General features: G+C 36.3%; 1 protein-coding gene across 4 annotated transcripts in view; it reads left to right on the top strand.

Annotated features, from left to right (window-relative positions):
* Abd-b (abdominal B) overlaps positions 1 to 24,138 on the top strand; it is a 108,535-nt gene extending 84,397 nt beyond the window's left edge. For all 4 annotated transcript variants that reach the window (XM_028314825.1, XM_028314826.1, XM_028314827.1 and 1 more), the window contains 4 exons: positions 7,679 to 7,769; positions 14,121 to 14,167; positions 17,646 to 18,254; positions 21,772 to 24,138. In XM_028314825.1, the coding sequence (XP_028170626.1) occupies positions 7,759 to 7,769; positions 14,121 to 14,167; positions 17,646 to 18,254; positions 21,772 to 22,166 (1,062 nt within the window). In that variant the 5' untranslated portion in view covers positions 7,679 to 7,758 and the 3' untranslated portion in view covers positions 22,167 to 24,138. The remainder of the gene's footprint in view (positions 1 to 7,678; positions 7,770 to 14,120; positions 14,168 to 17,645; positions 18,255 to 21,771) is intronic.
* Positions 24,139 to 26,844: the final 2,706 nt, after the last annotated feature.

Below are 26,844 nucleotides of genomic sequence, written 5' to 3'. Positions count from 1 at the left end.
TAGTGCAACTCAGCCTTAAAGTTTGAAAAGTCATTTCTTTGTTACACAAACCGCTACCGTGTTTGATGGAAAAATTTAAAAGTTTAAGGCTGAGTTGCACTACCTAACTCTGACTGTAACTATGACGATAACCGGTCCGATTTAAAAAAGAGCAAACGAAGTTATTATAAAAATATTACAAAAACAAAATCCCGAGTCGCATAGACGTTTTTATATTTCCCTTACATTTGTGCATTCACTTCAAACTTAATTAGACTTTATAGAGCGTTCCTTCCCAATTTCGTTTTACTCGCGCCTGACGCACAAGACTTATTCATTGGAGGGCGTAGGAGGGGGAGGGCTGAGGGGGGAAGGCTCGAAATAGCAAATAAATGAGACGAAAATGTAAATGTTGCGTTGGAGAGATGAAAAGCGTGCCGCCCGAGCGTCTTGTTAAGCCCATCGCAAATGTACCAGAATTAGGTGCGTCTAAAATAATTTTCAACCCAGATGTAACGAACAACGGCACGTATAAACGTCCACAGGAGATACGTAACACAAACATCCGTTGGCTAGCCTTTTGCTTGTCTTGGTTTGGCCCCACATGTAAAGCTTTGCATTTGGTATTTGGCGCTTCAGAACTCGATGAGATCAATACTTGCAAACAGCTATTTCAGTGTAACCGTAATTTATAAGTTGAATTTGTTTCCTGGATACCTAAAAACGTTACGATTTGGCGAATTAGCAATAACTCTAATTTATGACTATCACTACTATGCCATAAAAACTGTAAAACAAGATCATTGCTACTAATTAAGACATAAAAAATAGTGTATTTTATAGTCAAAACAATTTTTGAATTTTGAAGGGATTTTATAATCTATTTGATTATAATCAAGCCTTGACTGAATAATATACGAGTACACGTCACTTGTTTTAGGTAACCTATATCCATGATCTTAAATCATCAATGTTATTGGATCAATATTATTTATGATAATATAGCGCCATATGTTACTTCACTCAGATCGGAGTATGACTCAAACTCTACATTATAGGGTTGCTAAGACCTATTGAAGTCTCAGACTCAGGAACGAAATAATTTCTTGAAGTGCTTATTTAGCTTCTGATCTCTTAGAAAACGTATTTTAATCTTTGTTTTTCCATCATGTAGAACCAGTATTTTAATGTTGAATATTAAGTAGAGTCTTAATTATTGTTAATTTTATACGACTATGTCAACCCTAGCAAAACATATTGAAGCCCTGACGTGTTGAAATCTGAAATATTATCTTGGACCGAGAGTGCGGATATAATAGAATAATTATTTATAAGAATGACTCATTTCAAATACTTGAACTTACTTGTTATGCCCTTTTCGATTAACAATATACCTACCAATATTCAATAAGTGGTTCTTACAAGATACTATAACTTATAATTAATAGTTACAACTTACAACATACTGTTTTAAATGAAATAATTTACTTGTAGCTTAAGTTATTTAATAGAGCTAGTAGTGTCTCAATAAATTGTAATGAATAACGATACTAAAACCTTAACTAATCAATAGATAGATATGGTTACCTACAAAACCATTTACGTAGTAAGTATAATAATATAAGTAAATAATGTATTATTTACTTATATTATTATAGTAGAGATTGTGATGTATCACAATCTCTACTAATATTATAAATGCGAAAGTAACTCTGTGTCTGTCTGTCTGTCTGTCTCTCTTTCACGCCTAAACCACTGAACCGATTTTGATGAAATTTGGCATAGAGATAGTTTGAGTCCCGGGAAAGGACATAGGACAGTTTTTATCCCGGTTTTTGAAACAGGGACGCGCGCGTAAAGTTTTTCTGTGACAGACAAAATTTCACGCGGGCTAAGCCGCGGGCGGAAAGCTAGAAATACATAATTACATAATCATTATTTGTTGGTATTTACCTCATTATAATTTTGTTTCCCAACTAGCTACGTTAAGTAGTAACAAAAATCTTATTTAAGTATTAGGAAAATTCAAAGAAAAACATTTTCTTAATCTTACATGGAATCGTAAACCATTGTCTAATGAACAGACGTCACATCAATCTAAATCAATCGCTGTGGTATCTTATTTACTTGCAATACGGACGATTTTGCAACAAAAATCTTGTAGTTTGGTGTGCGTTCGACTGTACAGTCAGCGTCAAATAGTTCGTGACTCCCAAAGTGGCCAAAAAGTTGACACAAACTTATTCTAATAATAATTATAACAAAGACGTGTTGCGAACTTTTTGGCTACTTTGGGTGTCACGAACTACCTATTTGACGCTGACTGTACTGTACCAGCTTTCAACTCATTCTACTCCAAGTTTTGTAGTCTAGACAGGACCACGTTGTTTGGTACACGTAAAAGGCAAACAGACAGCACTCCCAATTAATCCTGGCGCCAGACGAAGGAAATGTTGGCCTTTTGGTTCGCCAACCTTAGAGAATTATAATAGAGGTACCTACACCTACTCGTAGCTAGTCCTAACAGTAACTATGATAGAAGTACCTACCAAAAAGCTATAACAAAAGTAAACGTAAAAGCAGAAATCAATCGTGCATCAAATAATTGACAATCGGTATAGGATTTAAAAATAAAAAAGAAGAAAAACATTTCTTGTGTCCCGAAAACCAAATAATTGACAATCGATTTTAAATTCGAAAAGAAAAAAGTTTCTTAGTGGCCAGGTGTTTCTATAATGAATTTAAATCAAAATAACAATAAACCCTTCATATTTTAGGCGCCATTAGAATAAAGAAAAAATAATTCAATCAAATCTTGAAATAAAAAAATGTGATGATGTTGTTTTGTTTTTTCTATTTTTATATCTATTCACATAATGTGGTATATTTTGTTTGGAGGTCGTTGATTATGGAATATCTATATGAAACGTGTTTTACTAGACCCCATATTTGGAACGTAAATGATTAAAATATCAGCAGTAAGGTCAGCGAAGTTAATAAGGTAAGATCAAGATGTCTCTATCCCCCTTTATTGTTTTCCCAAATAAGTCGGTTTCATAAAAGGCCGTATGAGTTGCCGCGACATATGTCCGGGATTACGTTGAATCATTGTGTCCAGACCCCTCGCAAACACTGCTATATTGTGTTTCTTATTGAAAATCTTTCTTGGGAAGTCTGCGAGTATACATCTGAAATGTAGAGATAAATTAAGGCACTGTTGAGTCAGTTGATAGAAGGAATGTAATACAAAATACAAAACATTAAATTCTTACATTTTGCTCCGTAATTAGAAAACAAGGGTTTACGTGAACGTCGTATAAAATTAGCATTTTTCTCTCTGTTCCAAATCACATCAATGTAGAGAGAAAATTTTGAATATTTTTTGTACTAATAATTAAAATAAAATAAAAAGAAGAAACCCCGACTTACATACGTAAATCTTTTAGGGAAAAAGCGCTGGTAGTTAGACGAACATCGCGTAAAATGTCCAAAAGGACCAAAAGAACCGAAACACGGTTTATCTGCATAGCACGAGTGGCTCGACCTCGTAATAAACCCAGCGTAAAGCCAACGAAACAAAAAGATGCATTATCCCCCCCCTTCCCCCAATTGTGATATTCAGCTCCATAAACTCTTGAGCTGAAAACTGAGGTCTTCAGCGATAAGTTAAATAAATCTTCTTTTTTCTATATGTCTCTGAATATAAACTAATCTTTGAAATTTAAACTATGTAGTTACTTATATTCAATAACTAGCTGTGCCTGCGACTTGAAAATAGTTTGAATATTATGAATTTTCCGCTATTTTTCTTCACTGCTCTGCCCCTATTGGTTGTAGGAAGATGATATTTATATCCTTGATAAATGGGCTGTCCAACACATTTTTTTTTAATCGTACCAGTAGTTCCTGAGATTAGCGCGTTCAGGCAAAGAAACAAACTTTTCAGCTTTATAATATAAGTAAGTAATAGAAACAACTCCTATATTCATTAAGTAAGAGGTATTTTGTGTCGCATAAAAGTCATAACTCGTGTGCACATGCATTTATTTAATTATAACTCACCTCGAGTGTAATTAACCACGTTTTCCATACAATAATTGAACGCGCTGTACCTACTTATTAGTGCCATTGTATCATCGTAAATTAATCGCAATCATTCCGATTGGCATTCGATTAATTCTTTCCATGTACGAGTATACAAACCTGATTTGTTATGTTAATGATCGAGTATTTATCTGTAATGTTGATACTGTTAGTTGTTGTTGTTGTACATAACTTCAAGGCTGTAGCTACAGTCACCAGTATAACAGACTATAGGTACATTTTGAAATATTACATAAACTACCTTGTTACCTACATAAAATCAAGTCATTCAATACAGTGTACAGTACTACAGTAACTTAAGAAATTAAAATGTGTGGTCCATACACAAATTATGATAACTTAGGTGTATTACAATCTAATGCTTATCAAATGCATTGCAAGAAATTCATAAAGAAAAAGGATCTAAGCGTATGTTTTAAGTAATCATCTAAACGTTTGTCACATTCTCGTTTTATTAGCGGCAGACCTAACTTGACGTGTTTCAGCCTGTCTCATACTCATTACACCAAAGTTATGTGCATATACCGTCATATCTAGAAGCACATCGTTGCATCCGCCATGTAACGACTGCGCCTTCAGAGGATCTGATACTGCACTTCTGAGAAACTTGAGTGCATTGCACTGCGTTTTTTGCATTGCTATGCGAATAAGTATGACTGCATTATAATGGAAGCCTTTTGGAGATTAGCTCGGCGAAGATGAAACGAGAATTTTGTGGAAATTATGTTATTTTTAAGGATTTATGCAGGGATATATTAAAAGTCTGACCTTAAAATGTAGAGTTCAGCTTACTAAGCCCCCATAGCCTGAAAGCTGAACTTTGTTTTGACTCCCCATATGTTAAATAACAGAAGAAAAAAATACATAATCATTATACATGACTATAATCCACCTTACGATCAATTGATATCATGTACAATTAATTTAATACATCACCATACATACATAATGTTTTTATCCAAGCGAGCGATGTTTTCGAGCAGTAAAACAATCCCAACTAATATTATAAATGCGAAAGTAACTCTGTCTGTCTGTCTGTCTGTCTGTCTGTCTGTCTGTCTGTCTGTCTGTCTGTCTGTCTGTCTGTTACGCTTTCCCGCTTAAACCTCGCAACCGATTTTGATGAAATTTGGCATAGAGATAGTTTGAGTCCCGGGAAAGAACATAGGATAGTTTTTATCCCGGTTTTTGAAACAGGGACGCGCGCGATAAAGTTTTTCTGTGACAGACCTAATTCCACGCGGGCGAAGCCGCGGGCGGAAAGCTAGTCCGTAATAATAATGATTTATTCATGAAAATGAATTAATTTGTCCAAGTGGAAATACGAGGACGCACAAATCCACTCCTGAATTCATCTGAGCCCCGTAAATATTTTATTGCCAAAAGAAAAAATACGCGGACAAATTACCGGGAAATATCGGAACACTTTTCAATCTTATTCCTTAAGTGGAACAAACGATAAAATAAATTCAGCGCTTGTGGGCATTTATGACTGAGATTTTGAGAGGGGGAGGGGGGAGCCCTTTTTACCGTTAATGGAAGCTTTCGGAAACGTTCCGAGATGCGTTAAGAACATACTAAGTAGAGTTTTGGGTCTTTTTCAATTCGCGAAATGTTGTCTATTGTTGATGGGTTACCGTACCTATTGTTTTCGTAGTTTTATAATAGTTCCTTAGATGTTTTTGAGCGTTATTTATTTATTTTCATATATCGACTTTTTTGGCCCTTCAATAGTTTAGCTAGTTTTACAAGTGAAAAATGTCCACCAATGAATTTTCATTATTTTCACTGTCCAGAATCTCAAATATCTCTATAATCTAATAATCTAACAAAAATTAACTTTAAAGTTAGTTTGAAGTTAAAAATGAGTTCTTCGAATTAAATATGCATTTCATCACAAACCAAACTACATTCCTGGATTGTTAGTTTGTATGTAAATTCGCTTCAAGTTTTACGACGCCCACTGCCTCCAATCAAAGCCAAATGAAGCTATTAGCTTTAAATTACGACATTATCAGATACTTTTTCGTATGTGGAGATATATTTCATTTAATATTGGCCATTTTAATAGATTTAGCATAGACATTTGGCACATGGAATGGGCTGAATGAGTAGAATATTTCAGATCATCATGTTTTCTAAAGGTTAATGAAAGATTGTAGATTAAAGATAAAGATTATTTACAGATAAATGTGAGCATTTGATTATGGAATGCAAAAAAAAGGTAAAACCACTATCTGCTCTTTGCATTCTACATTTTTTGCCTGCTTCCTCCGCAAAATAGTCAGTTGATAAAAATGTATTGTGAACTTTATTTATATCGTACAGATAAATCAATATAGAATTTTCTTTAATATTTATACGTATTTTAAATAGAACACAGTTACTTGCCTTATTTATTACTCATTAGAAATATCATTTCTGTAAAAAAACTTTATGCAACTATACCGTGCGACTTTTCTCCAATCAGAAAAGGATCGATCTACTTATTAAAGAGGGTTTCTTTTCCATTGTACAACAGCTCTATTGTTTCACTGCGTGTCACTGCAGTTACAATGTAACACACAAAGGATTATTATTCAGACTTCAAATGTCAGTTACGCTAACAAGATCGTTCCAGTAAATAAATTTTCTGAGTGTACACATATTTACTAGCACGATATAACCTACCCCATCTAGAATCGTAGTGAGAAAAAAGCTGGTTTGTTATATTTTATTGCGTAGTAAAATTCTAAATATGTTTACTTAATTTATAGTGGCAATGTATTATACAAAATTGCCTACAATGTTGAGGAAGTGTGGGTAGGTGTGAGTGTGCATTGTCTTTGGACAGAGAGCATTGTTCTTGAAACTATGATAAAGTTTTCAAAATGTCACATGGTGGTTGTAAAAATAAATTATATTTATTTAACCAATAACAATGTAAAATGTTGTAACAAGAGACCAATTTTATAGACCCACATTAAGAAGAGTTTTCACTATTGTGACTTTACATATACATACGTCTTATCTACATTAAATTTAGGTATATGATTAGGTATAAGTAGGTAAATGCTCACGCATCATGTTAAAATTGTCCCCCAGCAATATAAGGATACTAGAAAATAGATAAAAATATTTTCCGGTTACTTTCAGTTCTTTTGGTGTTGCCACATACTATTAACTTTTGAACTAAGTTTTCTTTGTATTTTATTTTTGTAGACATCTTTTATTTGCACAAAAATTAGTTACCCCACCCAAACAAGTGTAAATAATTTTTCAATCAAATGTCCAGTGTACTAAGAGCTCTCATTTGTATGGAGCTCCGTCTAGTAGCAGGCTCAAGCTACCTCTCAGGATCTACTCTACTAAAAAGTTTAATTTTTCATTTAAGCAACTTAAAATAATACATTAAAAATGCTCTCAATAGTTTTAAATAGAAAATACTAAAAACTAGTACTACAGAAGAAAATTATAAAGCTACCTTTGCACTACATGTTTTTCTTTTGAACGTACTACACCTACAGAATCACACTTTCCAAACTTTTTTTATTATGTGATGTACGATATTGTACCTTATTATCTATAACTAAAGCCATATTTTTCCATATTCCAGGGGTTTTGCGGGTAAGGTTCGAGCGCGGAGTCCACGCGGTCGGCCTTACTAACAGGTGAGGCGGCGACGCCACACAGAACATGATACTAAGGTTTGAATTTGAACTTTATTTTAGACCTAATAAGATTATTATTTGCTTGATAGTTTAGCTTTAATCCAGCATGAAAGGTGCGGACATTTTGAATACTTTTAACGCCTTAAAATATTTTGTTATGTATTCATGATAAATTGATTGAAGTTTTTGAACGATCCCAACTTTTAAAACGGATAATTTCATACATTATGAAGCTAAGTATAAAGTAACTTAATATTTTTAGTACTTATTATTCTAATAATTAATTATGATGATGATGATGACAAAAATAAAAAAAAAAGTTCGTTTCAAATTTTACTCCTTATCAGTCTGTTGAATAAATGAAAAAATATTTAAAAAAAGTCTCTATCGTCGCCGTAAGTTTGCGTGATATCAGAAATTCAAGTAGAAGGTGTAAACGACAGTTAACCGATGCCTATCTGTCCGTTAATTTGCTTTTATTATACGGAACCCCGCCGGTTTTCGGTATTAATTGATGTCAAAATATACTAAAAGCCCGCAACTTTGTGATATAGCATTAGAATGGCTCATTTAACTTAATTATACATAATAAATGTTATTGCTAACGCTTAATTTGACTGCAGCGGTCAGTAGAAGGATATTAATATTGTAGCAAATAAATTGTACCTAATTATTATTTATTATTAATGTATGGTTATTAGTACCCAATCATTATAATACTTATTAAATGGCCGAAGTTCAGGAAAAATATTATTGTAGTTTATTTAAATTGTTACGACAAATTAACGGACAGTTTCATGAGATCCTGATATAATTTCAGATATTTAGGTAACATTTATTTGTAATAGCGTTATTTAGATGTTTGCTTTTTACCGGTGAGTTTAGATACCTATATACCAACCAGAGTTATATTTGTATCCAAGACCTGTGCATATAAAAGTTAATTTTTATCTGATTAATAAGTTTTTATAAGTATTACTTAATAAATTAGATACTTATGTCCATTTTCACCATCAATCCCTAATTTTTAATTGACCCCTATGAAAACAAAATTCATGATATGTGTTACCATAAGGGTCACATAAAATGAATTTTGCGTAACGCGTTTTCTGTAAACATACCCTTACTTACCTAAATGATTCTTGGTAATTGTAATACATAAATTCTTATGTATATCTTTTACATACAACCATACAAGACACACGTATGTAATCACACAACATGCATCGCGACAACGTGCCCCGTTGCGCGCAATTATGCGAGCGCATTTGCATTTTATGGCCCCACTCACGCGCATGTGAAGGTCGGGGCGCATTGCACTGAGCTTTTGGCCGCATTAAGACTGCTAATGTGTTGTTAGGGGCTTAGAAAGAAAAAGAAGATTTAATTCGAGTTTGGGTAGAGCTTTAAAAGAGATTAGAGTGGCAATAAACAAAAAAAAAACACAATTATTTACAAATTTAGCGAAATTATTGATTAATTTCGGTAAATTTGTAAATAATTGTGTTCATTCGAGATAAAAATTACATTCCTAGTTTCTAAAAAATAACAGAAGTTCAGTAGTTAGTTATAAACCAAACTGCATTCCATTTTAATGCTTTCTTTCAAACCTGTCTTGTTTTGCCTAAAGAACACTAAGGAAATAAAATAAAATGAAAAAAACTTGTAATAATTTATATTAAGAAGGTACATAATACCTAATGCACCTTTGTATACCATTCAGACCCATTATTATAGTTTATGTCCGACATACCAAAACGCTTCGCCGACTCGGACGCATCGTTTCACCTTTCTGTCATATTAATTCAAGACCCTAATTTATCGTGCTGCAAATTATCGAAAGCGCAAAAAAGTCACGTCACATTGTTGCGATTGTGATATTAAGGGCGACGTTTTAATCTGATGCAAAAAATCGCCGGCCATTTCTCAGAATCACTTTGTAAGGCGTTCGCAGGAACATTTTTCCCTGTGTCACCTAAATTTTACGATCTGCGGCCGCGGAAAACAGAAAACACGCACGCGTCACGAACTTGTGTAAGTTGGAGTTGACACCGACTTTATTGCTGCGATGAAAAACAGAAATGAACTTTTACAACGTCAATCCTTCCAAAGCGCTGCCATGCCGAAGGCACTAAGCGCGGAAATTACGGAGGCACGAGTAAACCATAGCCAAAATACTGCCTATTCTCAATTTGCATCCATATCGTGCTCGATAAACTGGGAATTCGTTTGGATCATGAAAAGCGTTTCTTGCGTTTCTGTAGACATTTTAATTCATCGATCGCCTGTATCGCTCGGTCGATCTATTCCGGGCGGATTACGAATCACAATAGGTGTCCTTGACGATAGCATCGGGTCTTGGGAGCGCTTCGAATACTAAGCGCGCGGGACCACCGGCCGTTCAGCCTAAACGGGCTACAGAATTGGTTGCTCGGAAGAGGTGGGGAAATTGGTGCCGTACCTACTTGGGGAGTCGGCTTGCTTTACTACTTTTGACTGGAGATCATTTACTATGTAGTCTGATCTTCACATAAGTTAACAATTTTCACATTTTGTGATAAGCACTAAAACTTCACGAGCAAACCTTTATAAGCTCAACTGCTATACTGATAGAAAATACATGCGAATTCTAGATCATCATCATCATTATTTTTAGCCATAGGACGTCCACTGCTGAACAGGCCTCCTCCAATGAACACAATGGCCGGTTGTGTTGTGGAAAACAATGGCCGGTTGGTGGCGCAAATTCTAGCTAGATGCTTAATTAAAATTATAAGAAATCATTCAAATACCTACTTAATATCTGAAAATTTTATCGTGATAAAAAATGCTTTTCAGTTCCTAGAAAATCTATTATTGTAACAATATATTATTCGGACATATGCATATTTTGTAACTATCTCAGCGCACAATTAGAATATAGATGAACAATTCTGAAATCACGCCGTCCAGGCCGCCGGACAATCGCCTCCCATCGCTAAGTCGCAGTTAGAATTGCAAATGAATCGGCCGTTTACTCACAAGTCGTAAACCCGGGATATGATCCAGTCAGTTTTCGCGCCATTAACCTCGCCGGACCTCCTCCCACTCCCTCGGGGCTTTGTAAATACGCAACAGACGTGTAACTAGGATTTGATTCGTTTATTTGCATGTTTCGACGTTGTTTGCTTGAATAATAATACCGCGATAAAATTTGGTGTTACACTTGTATAGGAAAATTTCGTCTTCAGTCGCAATGTCGTCTGAAACTTAACGGTTTATAAATTCTAAATATTTTCTCTTGTCTTTTAGGTAACTGGTTTGTAAGGTATTTTATCTTCACTGTCTTTTCCGACAAAAATTCAAAACATGAGCGTCATTAAACAAAAATGTTTATTAATTGAATATTCTATCTATGACGTTGGCAACAAGAATTTTCCTTATGAATTTTACATGAAGATTATCAACAAACTATGCAAAACAGGAATATTTAACTATAAAGTACGTACATTCTCATACTTAACCACTGCGGTCGTGGGAGTTACATACGCACTCGTGGCAGAGATAACGAAACTTGACAGCTTGTAATAATGTGTCCAAACTCGTCCTATCACCAGGGCTATTGAAACCCAGAGCCGTCCAGCTTAAGTAGAGCTCCCAACATAAGTTAACAGGCTGCGTTGATTTGATTACGGGGAGAGCGGGAGGAGGAGGGGCGGGTCTAATTAAGATGGCAGCACACACCCGTTTTGACGTCGGCCTATGCTTTGGAATTGAGTCGTAAATGTCAACTGGAGTGGTCTGTGTAGTTCTGTCGCTCTATTTACTGGGAGGTACTTGAAAAAAAGTTAAACGCCCGGATTACGATTCCTGATAGAAGTTTCTGTTCGAATAAAGTTAGATGAACGCCGAAGTTCGGATGGCTCAAGTTTCCCGACGGATTTGGTCCTAATCTCGCTTGATAGGTATTTGGAGGATACGTGTGCTGGTATACATTACTCGTAAAAGTAAATTCGGTGTTGGAGTAGACAAAGAAAAACAAACTGCAATGAATTCAAAATAAAAGTAAAACAAAATCCAATTTACTTTTATTAGTCAAAGACAAGAAATAGAATTAAAGTTACTGTAAGAACTCTATAGTTCAGATTCAAGACTTTAGGCTCTGAAACGTCATTCAAAAAAGCTCAATTTTAGTTGCATGCTTATGATTGATCCTTTTAGATACGAGTCTAAATATCTAATAGAATACTCTTGAAAGAAGTACCCTCCCAAAAATAATATCATCATTTATCTGTATCATATTTTCATCATACAAACACACGTTCATGTCCCGCTTAGACGAAAATAGGTATACCCAGCGAAATACATTAGGCGGCCTCGTCTAGCGCCGCGCGGGGTGTGTTCCACTAAATTGGCAGCGCTCCAATCGAGCTACCGTAGCTGTAGGTAGCGCTGTGTACACGTAGGCAAATGTATCAGGCCAGTTTCATTGGACGAATGTTTTGACTGACCTATGAAAAATATGAATGTATCAGAATGTAAAAATAGTATTACAAATGCTTTTAGAGCCTGCAGACGATAATATGATTTTAAGAATAAGTGTAATATTGATATTTTTCCATTTACATAATATAAATTAGATTTTCGCTCGACTACTCTTTGGGCATCGGATCTTAATTGATTGTTTTAGGTGAAAAGTATATTCGGCAGTCACCTTAAGACTCTACCATAGACAATAATTAGAGAATGCACATAAGAATGTTATTTATAATAATTTAAACAACTTTTTCCTTCATCACGCTAGCTGCAACATTTTCTGACATGCATCTATTTTAAAATAGTGTTACTATATTTACCTCAAGAAAAGACTACAAAAGTTTGTGGAAGAAAACAATGTACTTCTCATCACATACTTATGTACCATTTTCATTCAAATAATGACTCCCCCAGACTCGTCCACAGCAGTGAACTGTTCAAAATCAATCACTACGGCCGCGTATAATTGTTACGTAACACAAAACAGGATTTACGATCGCAACGCGTCGTTAAAGTGAAAAAATCCTTGTAAACATGTTTTTTCGCCTTAGTCGGTGAGCACCCTCCATTCGCCGAAAAAATCCTGGCATTCGAATCGCCTATTTTATGTAAACTTCGTGACTTTCTGCCGTATCGAATGACTTAGAAAGGATTTATCGTATGGGGCCGTACCATCTGACTTTTTTAATCAGATCGATCTATTAAGATTTTTTCCTAAACTCTACGAGACGTGGCTTAAGTTTTTGTAGCTATAACCAGTGTCAAATACATTGAAAATTGACCAGCCAATCACGTTTCAGTTGCAAAGAGAATTGTATTTTCTTTCAATTCAATTAAGCATGTAAAGCACTTTATCATTAAAGGTGAGATACAGGCCAAGAGAAAAAAAAAAAAAAAAAAAAGTCTCCGCTCGTTGATATGAACTTGATTTTAATTCTCAATGTTAAGTTGCTTTCAAAATAATCGTCGTATTTCATTTAGTAGAAAATTTTATTAAAATCATCACAACCAAAAACGCAATGAAGGCCAGAAGGATAAAAATATGAGCAGCTCTATAGTAGGGGCCATGGAGTTTGGGAATAAATAGAAACCATGAACATTATGGGTCGCATGTAGACGCCATGATCTTCTTAAAAATAGACATAGCAACGCGCCCCGACGTTTAATGCCCTGTAATGATTTAAGCTTAGTTCCTGCGGCTTGTTATGTTACGTCATTACTTTGTAGGATGTCATTTGTTTTTTGTGCTCTTTTTGTATTAGTTTAAAAAAATACTCGTTTTTCTGTTTCAACTTAAAGTTTTATTTCACCAATATGAACAATCCTGGGTAATATGTCTTTCAACTATTGGACACTTTTCACTCGAATGGTCAATTTTATATGTGGTCTCATCCTTATAATATTGGATTAAACTGATATTTTATTACAGTCAGTTTCTGTATTTAGGAAATTTTCCGTTAAATAACATCGTAAAATTACGAAATTAATGATATTATTTTGTAAAGTAATCACGAATTAAGTTATCTTATTACATTTAGCACACTTAAAGCATGTTATTTAGTATCGTAGCTGGAATTTCACCGAGGCACAGCCCGAAAGAGATGATGGGATCAATAAAAAAGAGGTTACCATATAAAAGTCTCAATATATTACAATGAAAAAATTAAAATTATTCTTTTTGTGGTCCGCAAGTCCGGTTATTAACGAATTAATTAACGGTTAATAGGACCAACAGGTCTCCAATGGGGTTTTTACGGCTTACTGATTGGTCGCACCTGACTCGCCAGTAGTAATTATGTTTCCTATTGTATGTAATATTAATAATTTACAATATGCCCAGTATACGGTGTACATTTCTGTTATTTTTTTCAGGTTACCCTGTCCCTTCACGCAGACGTCGCTCGCGAGCTTACGACAAGGTGAATATAATTCCTTTGAATATTGCCTCTTTACACGCAGGTGGAAATCACAAAAATTATCCGCATACTAATATTTTAATTAATGTTGTAGAAATATATTGGCCTTAATTTCAGGCAGCACGAAAGCTGAAATAAGGGTGGAAATGTTTATTGATATTTACTAAGTACCTACCTACCTACTTAAAATTCGGCTTTGCATTTGTTGTGACGGTCAGAAGTTCATTTAATTCAAGGATAGATTTATTTAATTACTTGAGTGTAGAGTCATAAATCATAAAGGTCTAAGTTAATAAGAAAGATTTTGTTTAATAATGTGTATAATAACCAAGTTGTAGAACTAAATATTTAGTAACCAACTCTACATAGTCTACTACTATATGTGCTTATTACAAATTATTTGTTTCTGGGTTATTATTTTTTATCTTATAAAATATCAATGTAGAGATCTCTTAAACGCATTTAATTAAAAACTGTAACCGAATCGGATTCTTGATCAGTCACTGATATGAAATAAACTGTTAATTTAAAAGAGCTTAACCTCTTAAAAGAATCAATATTACTACATAATGTGAAAGTATATTTGTCATTTAACGGTTTAAGCCACATAAGCGGGCTACTTATGAAACAACTAAACGGGACTTGCAGAAAACTCATTACCTACAATCCAGTTTCAGTAAATTACTGTAAACGTTTTAACAGGACGTTGCATTTATGGAAAAATCAATACATCGTTTTAGCTCATTTAGAAAATATATTTGTCTCGTAAAAAAACCTGAAATAAAACTAACGTCATGTAAAACGATAAATGTGTCAACACTTGCATTAGAATATAATAAAAGTCGTAACCCACATACGTAATTTATGGAAACTACACATTCCGCATTACCTGAACATATTTTATCGACTACAAAAGTGATATTTTCGTAATCATACCTATGGCACGTTGGATTTGTTACGTACATAGATTATCTACGTTACAAGCTCAATTCGGTGCGTTTGCGTAACGCGTTACAGATAAGAATTCATACTTTTATACGGCCGACGTATGGGCGACCAATGGCCTGTACAGCTAACGTAAATATTTATAGACGCCTGCGCGCGCACTTGTTACTATGTTTGTTTCTGTCATTCAACGCGCTCCGAGCGTCTGTCTTGGTACTATCTACTTTCTTTTTATTTTAGAGACTTTACATATCATGGGGACACATGTGTGTAGAGATCGGTCATAGTTTTATCCTTAAAACAAAATGTTCAGGACAAAAATGAAGTTGATAAGTAGATTAACAATAACCTCTAGTATTAAACATTTTATAAAGTAGAGACGATGGTGCTCCTGCAATGAAGACTAAATGACCTGATGATGTTGATAATATGATTAAGCATTACGATATGATTTGGCACTTTTTAATCTATACTCTGACAGTTTGAGAAATAACGTCTATCTATACAAATTACTCTACATTTAACCCCTCAAATACCAATGGCTTTCGTAGCACAAAAGTGTAAATTATCAAATTAATTGACATGTAATTCTATGTGATAAATCGCATTCTGGTTTTGTACAAACCTTTCAGCACTGCTTTGTCAAACAGTGCACTATTCAAAGAGCTTTTGGTGCTTTATTCAGTTAAGTAAAGAAAACACAGTAATCCAATGTATTAGTATTGTTGACACGTCTGTTCACTTGCAAATTTATCGCTCCACCTTTCATGCAATCACATTAACCATTGACTCGCAAGTATTACAAAAAAACCAAGTGTGGGAAATTAGTGTTGTTACACCGCATTTTATTTTGACTATCCTGGTTGCATTAGCACCATGTTAACACACTGTCATTTGTCGGGTTATGTATGTTTATCCATTGTTCGTCTGATATATTTTATAGCTGTACGTTGTGTAAACAACATCTATAGGTGTGAAATATTGTAACTAAATTTATCGGCTGTAAGAGCCATTGTTTGGTGGAAAGAAAGGGTGCTTTTGCTAGGGGATGTCTTGGCGTCGCTATAACGACGGCCCTCCAACTAATTTTGGTATGGTAATATGCATTAATTTATTTTGGGGTTTTTAGAGAGCGCTAAGGACGAGTACGACAGTAGATAGAGTCCAAGTGACGCACATTTTGTATTTTTATCTTAGTAATTAGCTCAAAGTTAGTCTAAAAGCCGTTGAACTGTCAATAGACTAAAATGTAAGGCATTAGACCACGGCCTTGCCATTGACAATGCTCATAAAATAAAATTATATAATTTAATCTAGTACCTAGTTTATTTGTGGTGAAATTAACAGACGATAAAATTAAGTTTATACTCACAATAAAATGTGAGTGAGTTGCCGTCATAAAGTCTCGCGTTTTTTATTGGTGGCAACTCGGTGATGGCGAGTGACGCTTGCAGTTTGGTTAAACGGCAGTTTATGGCTATTTTGCCTCCATTAATCGCTTTACTACGCACCCGAGCCTCCGTTCTCGACAACCCTTCGCCGTACATTGATATACCAGCCTATTAACAAGTTGTTCATTGCTCCAAATCAGCAGTTAAACGCACTTAATGGGTTTAACTTTTTGATAATTTTCATAACTTCTAAGTAAGTGCATCAAAGAATTAAAATTTAAAATAAGACATTTAATAAGTTAGAATAATATTTTTACATTCAAACGAAAGTATAAAAAATTTGTCAAATCAATAATTTTTTGAATTATAAAAATGCTAGCGAGTATCAGTATCAAGGCGTCAAAGAAAAAAAGCTACGAAAGCGCTAGGAATTGAACGCCGGAGCTTGGGCGCCAAGCCAGCCGCCCGCCTACGGCGCGGCAAGTCTCTCGGGCCGCGGTTCCGCCGCCCGCCGCTAGATGGCCGGGCGTGCGCGCCTGTGTGCGCGCCACACTGCCACACGCCGCCACTCCGCGCTCGACCGCGCCGCAGAACGCGCGCCTCGCGTGTACCCATCGCTGCGATCACACACGACACGCGAGACAACAACTCGTCGCTCCCTAACAATCGGCTAACAAAAATAAGAAAAACTCTTCCATCACCGGGCGACCCAACTTACTAATAAATAGACTATCGTTGACCACAGTGGACCATTTTAAATTCATTAATCATTGTTTTTCAAGAGACAGTTTCAACAATAATAAACGGACTTGATTTTTTTTTCGAGGTTACGAGCTTATCATATCAGTGACTGTTCAACGCGTTCCGAGGCGCGACGTTTCCACCGAGCTCGACTATTTTTCTGGACGGTAACCTGCGGTCGACTCTCGTCCGGTGGGCTAGCTAAATCGGGAATCGCGTTTTAATTTTCATGTGCTGCTGCGGTGTGTGGGACGCGTGTTTTCGCGGTGCAATGTGCCCGCGACGCGCGTGAACCGGCCTGTGACGTTCATTCTCCCCCGTGGCTTGCCCGGCCGCCACCCTGTACCCTGACAACCATGTCGGGGGCCTCGGCGCGCCCTGCGATGCGGCTGCCGCGTCGCCAGCGCCCGCATCCGGCCACTCCGCCGGGCCGGCCTGGTGGACCATGATGAACGGGGTCGGCGGCGCGCTGTACGAGGAAGCGCACGCGTCGCCGCCCGGGGGCTCGCCCCCAGCCGCGCCAGCTGCCGCGCCGCCCTCGGCCTCCAGCGCCTCGCCGGCCTCCGTGGGCTCCAACCCTCCGCAGCCGCCGCTGCACATCCCGGCCAAGCGGTACGAGCCGGAGCCCGGCGTCATCAGGCACGCGCAGCAACCCTGGGGATACCCCCCAGATGCGCCGGCTTCCTTCGAGCATCAGTACCCCACCGCCCCCACCTACTACAACCTGCCTGTGGAGAGGGAGCGCAAATCGTCGCTCCCCTTCTGGCCGGCTAGTGGTGGCGAGTACAAACCGTACGCTGACGGTGGCTGCCATCAAGGATTCTCACAGCCCTGCTGGAACTACCCGTACGGAGCCCCGCGCGGTGACCAGCCCCTGCCCTACGTCGGTGGCGAGGAGCGCAGGACGGCCGTCTCCGAAGCATCCAGCTTCTCGCACGACGCGTACGGGCTGCGAAACTACGCTCCCGAGTCAGTGTCCAGTGCGCCATACCCGCCTCCAGGCTCCTTACCCGGTCAGTAGATCTGCTTACTCATAGATATTTATGTACGCTCCTCGAACCTGGCGCTCACGTTTTTACGTCCGGCCGCGGTCTGTTTGTAATCTTTAGCTGAACTTATCGGTAGCCCGAGCCAAACATACGTTCGGCAAAACATTTTCTTGAATTTATAAACAAATATACAAAGTGAGGGCCGGTTTTGAGTGATATTGGTGTGTTACATGTTTTTTGAATTTTCAGAGATTGGTGGAGAAATGATGCTGATAAAGTTGATTTGTAAATAATTTATTATGAGTTTGTCAGCCTTGACCTCGGTGGTTTCTGGCTGCCTTCCGCTAGATGGCGCGCGGCGGCTGCACACAGCGGCGCGCGATGTGTGCCGCACGCACACAGAGGCGCGGCGCCGCTGTGAGAGTGCCGCACTGATACTTCGTTGCACACTTCTGCAATGTCTGATTCTGCTATCTTTCTCATACAGATGTCCAACAATGCTGATTGGCACAATTTCATTTTATTTGTGTATGTTTGATAACTTTTGCTCTTTCAGATTGTTCGTAAATTGTTTGTAAAAGTTTACTTCCTGTAAAAAGTTTTTTTCACATAATTTAATAGAAATAAAATTTTGAGTCCATTAAATTAAAGTAAAAAATCAATATTGCCCATAACATTGTTTTGGAAATATCTAAAACAACTAACATGACTTGAAAACCAACGTAAAAACATAACACTTATTACCATAACTCTATTGTCAAAAACCCATAAAGTCATAGTTCAAAAAATGGATCACTCCTAAACGTTTCCACAAACGTAAAAATCGTACTTCCTAAACAGATGCTATCACCGCATAAAGGTTATCATTGTACCAAATGAGTCCATAAAACTGACTATAAACAAAGCACTATTGCCTCCGTTAGCTTGTAATCCCGAGCCTTCGCCCGAGCGGGCGCCCAAATCAAAACATTTTCCCACAGGCTACCATAAATTTGATGAATGAACGAAACACGTGCTACAAATGTTTAAAAACGTACCGTAAGCACCATTTTATAGGCAATGTAAAACGGCGCTATACAACCGACAATAAATTAAACTTTACGTAAAATAAAGCGCCAATAAAAATGTATAACTAATAAATAAACACGATACCTGAGCGTTAAGACAATAAACCGATCTTTGAGTAGTGGCAATAAACCAAATATTGCTACAATAAACACATTATAGGCTGATGAGGTGATAAAAAACTAGACAGGAGTCTAAGTAGCCGGTGCCTGCGATACGTTTCTCTGTCGTAAGATTCGTATCACTTTTATGAATCATAAAACTGCGCCGACGTCACAGCATGCAATAGTAATGGATTCTTCCCTAAATCGCGGTAGTGAGTTGTAATTACGAAACTACAACCGCCATGTCAATATGAGGGCAATAAAAAGGCTTCATTCATAAGCGCTCGTTGCTAGTTCACTTTCGATCGCCGTCTAACCATAAAGATGGGTTTATCGTGCTACTGTTACGGCAGAGGTGTAACTTGACATAATTTTGCGTAAAACGCGCATATAATGGCCCATTAAAAGGAAACAATTGTTGAAAAAGTTAAACGAGTGTTCACGTCACTTTATGATTGTGTGTTTATGGCCCACCTGAGGTTGACATTGACTTTGATTTGTGCATTTACGGGTTAGTAAACGGTTTGTGAAATGTCTGCACTAGACTTAGCATGAGTCATAGGACATTCACTCGTTTGATGCATCACTGCTCAGAGTTCAATTAATTTTTTTCCTCGATATTGAACAATAAATGGACACTGTCACCGCTTAGATCGTTAAATAGTCTCAAGTTTTTTTATCATCAGTCCAAAATTATAAATTGCCAGTTGCTCCTACAACTTTGTTGAGTCAAGTGAATATTGCACTTGACCAACATTCCTACTAGAGAAAAAAACTTTCAAATCAGGTCCCATCATTGCTCCTTTAAAGACACCGAGGGCAACATTCCGACATGCTACTTGCGATTTTGAACCCTATGGTCTTCATGTTAAGACTTGGCATGACAATTGCCTCGACAATCTTGCTCTGTCGATAGACAATGCCCGCGGTCGGGTAGGTAACTTTTACGGGCGAAGAGAACCCGCACTTTTATTACCACTGATCGCTACCTATCCCCTCATAATTGACAACTCGACTTGTCATTATGTTCTCTTTAAACAATTGGCAATTCTTTCCAAGGATAATGGAGCCTGTCTGGAAGAGGCTCAATTAGCTGCCTTTGTATACCACTTCATAATAACTCTGTATTTATAGAAAGATCATTATGATTTACAACAAAAATGTTAATCTATTAAAGGGATTTTTCCAAATATAAGTTTAATAAATATTTTATACTTTGTCCAAATTTTATCTTGGATTCTTCTTTTTATCGATTAAAATGCCAAAAAATGGAATTTATAATTATCGAAATAGTCAAACACTTCCTGTAAAATTTTTGTATCGTTTTATTTACAAAATTTGAAGTCACATTCACATATTGTGGTAGGGCAGTTTTATGAACCACTTACTTCGGTAAAAACCTGTCGTTTGGGTGGCTACTAACATTAAGAGGCGAAAAAGTAAAAAGAGTAGTAATCACAAACAAAATAAAAAGCTCATAGAATGCGAAACTTATGGGCCCTATTGGTTTTTGTAACATGCACATAGTAAAGATTTTTATTAGCTACCAAAAATCTAAAAATATTGTGAAACAAAAATACTCTGCTCAAAATTTAAATCTAGCAACTACGAGTAAACTAAAAACAAATCGCAAGCAAGCTATAAATTGCTTTAACAATGGTTGCTTCAGAATGATTGCTTCAAAAACTATTTATCATGTCGTATACATTACTTTACAAAACGACACTAAATTGCTGGCAATAGGCCCGGCTGTAGCAAATTTTCTTAAATCATTGGGTATACATTCAGAACTATTGTTATTTATGCAAGCCGGCCTCTATAGATCCATGTCTGTCCGTTTCGAGATACAAGAGTTGGCTTACGACACTAGCGCGTGCATTCATCGGCTAGACAATGAGGCATCTATTTCGCAATGTTCATGCGAGTACCGTTTTGAATAATAGGAAATGGTGCAGTGTGTTGCACGCATCGAATATCGAGAAGGTCGCCTCGTAGCATACAAAGTTTATGGCCGGTGATCTCATCAAAGGGACCGCGCACATAAACCCCTCTGCGAGTTACTTCTAACGCGTGGAACGTTCGCCTCCAATTGTTTCTATGAACGCCGCATGGAAATAGTTCATTTAAAGCGAATGCACCGCGCTCTGCAGTTTATAGAGGCGTCGTATTATAAAAACTGCACTTTTAAGTAATAATTTAAAAATATGTTGCATTTAAAAGGAATATAAATATAATTTTTTTCTAGAGAGAAATTGTGCCAATAGTAGAGAATATTCTTTGGATGATTGTCTTATTGCATGTTAGAATATTAATTTAGTCTGTAGTAAGTAACCTAGGAAGTTCCAATCTCATAGAGGTTTTTATTTGTTCAGGTTCCCTGTCGATGTCAGTCGGCGTTGGAGTCGGCTGCGGATCATCGAATCCCCTCGACTGGGCGGGCCAAGTAACGGTTCGCAAAAAACGCAAACCCTACTCCAAGTTCCAAACCCTCGAACTAGAGAAAGAGTTCCTCTTCAACGCTTACGTATCGAAGCAGAAGAGGTGGGAGCTCGCGCGGAATCTTAACCTGACAGAGAGACAGGTGAAAATATGGTTTCAGAATAGACGGATGAAGAACAAGAAGAACTCGCAGCGGCAGGCGGCCCAGGCGGCGCAGAACAACAACAACAATTCGAATGCGAACAACCACAACCACCATGGCGCCCACCACCACGCGCCGCACCACGTAGCGCTGCACCACGCACCGCCGGCCAAACACCATCAGTGACCCGCGCCCTTCTCTGGGACTTACCCTCTTCACCACGGTATAGCCAGCTAAATCCGACGGCCGAAAGGAAAGTTCCATAGGACTAAAGTGTGAAATGTGGTCGTACTTAAAGTTTGGATTCGTTCACGTCCAATGTTTCAAGTCTTGAAACGACAGAACGTTGCGTTGCTATACCGTCTCGTACGTAAGGACGCTTTGCCGAGGCGCGCCTCGAGTCCCAGAGAATCTCATAGTAAGATAATGATTGTGTTGTCGATTTGTGTATAGTATTAATTACGAAATTATGTTCTGTAATTTTAACGAGACTAAGTAAATGAGTAGATAACGATTCCTGATATTAATAATGTCTAGTATAGTGCTGATATTATGTATTTTGAAATTTATTTAAGTACGATTTACGAATATTAAAGACGTCACCGATGAATTATAGTTTCTAGATAGTTTATTGAAAATAAATTTTGTAAAATATTTTGTGAGACTGCTTATTGTTGTATTCGTATCGCTGTTCAGAGGGTGATTAGTCTTAAATCGGTTAACTTTTATTTTCGTTACCAAATTGTTGAATTACTCGGGTTGCTTTGGTGGCAGTTATAGATATCCATCGTCGATTTGTACGATATGTATGCATTAATATAGATTACGGCAGCCATTATAGCTAAGTATGTACCTATTACTACCATCGACGCATCACATTTCTATATTAAATATATTACACACATAAGCAGAGGATAGAATCCACATTATGATCAAATATTTATTACTGTTTAATTTCTTATCTGATAATTCGTAAATTTTGTTATTTAAATTATGGATTTCTGACAAAGCTTTAACTCGGTTCCAGTAGATTATTCATTAAGTTACTGTTATGTCATTTTTTAAAATATTGAAGTTGATGTTATAATCAATTAATTAGGTATTATGGGCAAGTGCATTAATATTGTCCTCTATCGGTTCATTGTACTGTTTGCTTTAGCCTCTCCTATTACTTTTTATTTTGTTTTAGTTGAATATTTTATTATTTATTTATACACAATGTAAAATTTGTATCTTGCTCTACATTTAAAGAATCGTGTACATTAGGTACTTTGAAAGTTATTTCAAGTGTTTTTTTGTCTACTTAGAGATCGGCATAAACTCATCCCAGACTTAGGCTACCATCTTTACTATTTAGCTACCTTCATCTTCCCTATTTTATCATATTATTATATCTATGTAATAAATGTTTTGTAAACTTAGTAGTTCAATCGGATCTAATTCATTAAATCTGTATTGTCCCGTAATTTTATAGTGAATAATTAGATGTTTTTGTACAAAAGGCGACCTCGTCTAGGTGACCGAATTTTTTACATGTTTACAGTTTATTCAAGCACCTTAGATTTTCATGAAACCATAGGCGAATCGAGACTATTATGTATCAAATCGCCATATGTAATCAATATGTAATTGTCCTGATTAATACAAGACAAAGCATTTCGTTTCTACATTGACTTTATCTGAAAATTACCTACACAGTTTTAAAAATAGATAAATTAATTGGCCGAGTACTTACGTCTCTCGTAATTATTCAAATTTTTAAAATAAATGAAAAATTAATCACTAACAAATAAATATTACTTCAGATAAAGTCGATAGCTTCTATAAAACTGTATATTAAAAGATTTCAGTAGACACTATGATTAGAACCATACTTACCTAAACTATATTATTGTAATAATTAAAGGTCTCGTAATTATTATTGTACAGTTAAATTAATGTAGTTAATCACGCCAGAAAATGTGAGGTTTTGTTAAGTATAATGTATAATTAAAATGAATGTGCTCTCGACAGTTTATGACGAATTTAGAAAAGAATGTATGAAAGGGGAAAAAATTAAATACTTCGTCGTGTCTGGGTTATTTTTTCTTTGAAAACCTTTTTTCGTTATTTTATGTTAGCAACCTTGATCAACTTCCCTTACGAAAATTTACACCATAGAACTATGAGGATTTTTCAATTAATAGAAAAATCAAGAATTAGAAAATAAATCTAAAGTTTTAAGACATGCCAATGTTTTTCAAGTCAAATTAAAAGAGAAAATACAAAACAAATTATTTACCGTATTTTATATTCCCTTTGTGGTTTTTCCTCATTTGACCCCAACAAGAGAATGTAAAATTAACATAAAAGGAAATTAATGATAATTTTCTTAATTAGTCTGAATGAATTAGTTTCCAAATTCGTAGAAGATTAAAAATCGACCAAAGAATGCTTATTTTATTTTTTTCATTTTCGACATTTGCCTTCATAATTAAAGACAAATGTCTGAAGTCCACTACAATATTTAATTTAAGAGGTAGGTAAGGGTGCCCNGCAGTAGCTTTTTTTAAAATTGTTTAAAAACAGCCTCTTTTCAAAAAGTAGAGTAGAGCTACCTACTTATGTAGAGCATCGTGGTATCTATCCTATTACAAATAAGCGAGAATACAATTAATATCTGAAGAAGCAGTATAATTTATAGAGAACCTCAATAATGAGCTTTTTTACAAACTTACATACAATAGCCAATGAGAATAATGATTCCACAAACAAAAACATGAGAAAAATTCTTCATATGAGGAACTATGAAACAAACAGTAATCATGAAATTTCTTGAATACCAATCTTGTAGTGTGGGAAATTCAGATCTGAAGTAGGTAGGTAGTGTAATGCACAATAAATTTATAAAAAAAAGTCGTCTCTACTTTCTACTATTCCTTCATTGGTTGGGTTCTATGGCGGTCGAACTGTAACATCTTAAAATAAAATAAAAATGTGAATACTCCCGCACTTCCTAAGATCTTTACAAAAACAACACAATATAAAGCTGCAGACAGACTGCAGGAAGCTTTCAATGAATTGAAAATAGTAAGGAAAATATTTCAATAGATGGCGCTTTTGCCGGTAATTGTTTTAATTCCATGCTATTGGATATCGTAATAAATATGTGCCAAAAAATGAACAAACTTTATACGATTGCTTAGAAAAGTTTAATGTTTAAATTAACAAACAATAGTCACATTGACGTAGCCTAATTAAAAACCGAAGAAAAAACCTTATGATAAAAAAAATACTTACATTTATTGCAAAACGATGTTCTATTAAATTACATTTTATCATATTAAAACTGATCAACATTAGAAGTTTTTAAGTTTTCTTTAATACTGAAAAAAAACAAGAATTATAAAAACACACTTACCCATTACGAGAAAAAACAGTTGCCAGATGGCGCTGTGTCGTAGCGATAACTTCTAATATTTCTGTTTCTCTTGCAGAAAGGGATTCAAGTTGAGTGTTTAAGTGCATTACTGATCTAAAATTTTAGTGATTCCATAATGACGGAAGTTTTGAGTGCTTTTTGCAAAATCAGTTGAAACATTGAAGATTGTGCTTTGCATTTCTGGTTTCCATAAAATGATGGCGGTCATAGCGACATCTAGTAGCACGTGTAAGTTGGTGTTTCGAGCTACTGAAGGAGAGGCAGGGGTGTAATGCTGGTGACAAAACAAGTAAGTTATCAATCATATTTAATTAACAGTTTACATTATTATGTACAGAAACCTAAAGATAAAGAAAAAGATTCACACTGATGGTAATTTTTAGCATAAGGAGACCGATAACATCGTAACAGTATAGACTACACTGGAACTCCTGATTGTGTATTTTAGGTATGCCGGGATTTGAAATCACATTCGTATAGGTGGCGATGTATGTCCAGTGCGTAAACAACCATGCGCCCATTGATCACAGATACTCGTAGTAGACAGTTTATCCAGAAATGGTCTTATGTGTTGACTGTACTTTATGGATATACCTAAGTTCAGAATTTAGGGTCCACCCTGTTATTCTGCCTTATTCATACATGCGTTTGATAGCGAGTAAATAGTGTCTCATAACAACAGTATCCATTTAGTACTGCATAGAAATGTAAAATTCCATATACCAGCCCAAGTAATTTTATTTATCCTACCTAGATAGATTCATTGTAGGATTAAGGGCATTACCGTACAAAGTAACCTGCTACGACGTCTTGCGCCCGCGCACCGGTTCCACCGCCTCCCCGATTAGCATATAAATGAAGCCAACCGAGACAACTTTATACCAAACCACCAACGTATCCTGAGCCCCCTTCTTTTATCCCTAAACCCACTCGCCCTAACCCAACGGAAATATCACGGCCCTACCGCCACTGGGCGCATCAGTTTAAATATGGAACTAGCTCCCATTGGCTCTGAGCCTTTGAAATACTCAATAATTACAGTAAAATATCGACAATATTTTACACCTACAAATGCGTTTTTATTCTGATATCTTTAGCAGTATTATAGCAACAAAGTAGGGTCGGTGCGGACATATAAAGTAAGTAAATATGCGGCCATAATCAAATCAGAGGTTTAGTGATATTGGAGAGCCTGTTATGGCCTATGGGTATGTTCGCCTCCAGATCACGTCTTATTATGCTGGGCTCATCCTACATACCGCCTGCCTTATTTATAATCGTGTGGCGTTTATAAAAATATTCCTACCTAAGTGCTTGTGTCGACACAGGTCGTTAGAAGGTTTAACATAAACAGCGTAAGCTGAGAGCTTTGGACAATAATATCGAAAGCATTTATTCTGGCTACCAAGTTGGAACAGATGTTGTGTTTACAAGAGATATGTT

Source organism: Ostrinia furnacalis, unplaced genomic scaffold, assembly GCF_004193835.3.
Source record: "Ostrinia furnacalis isolate ACB-3 unplaced genomic scaffold, ASM419383v2 OfSCF4915, whole genome shotgun sequence".
NCBI lineage: Eukaryota > Metazoa > Arthropoda > Insecta > Lepidoptera > Crambidae > Ostrinia > Ostrinia furnacalis.
Note: the sequence above shows the minus strand (reverse complement) of the source record. Positions and strands in the feature narration are given on the sequence as shown.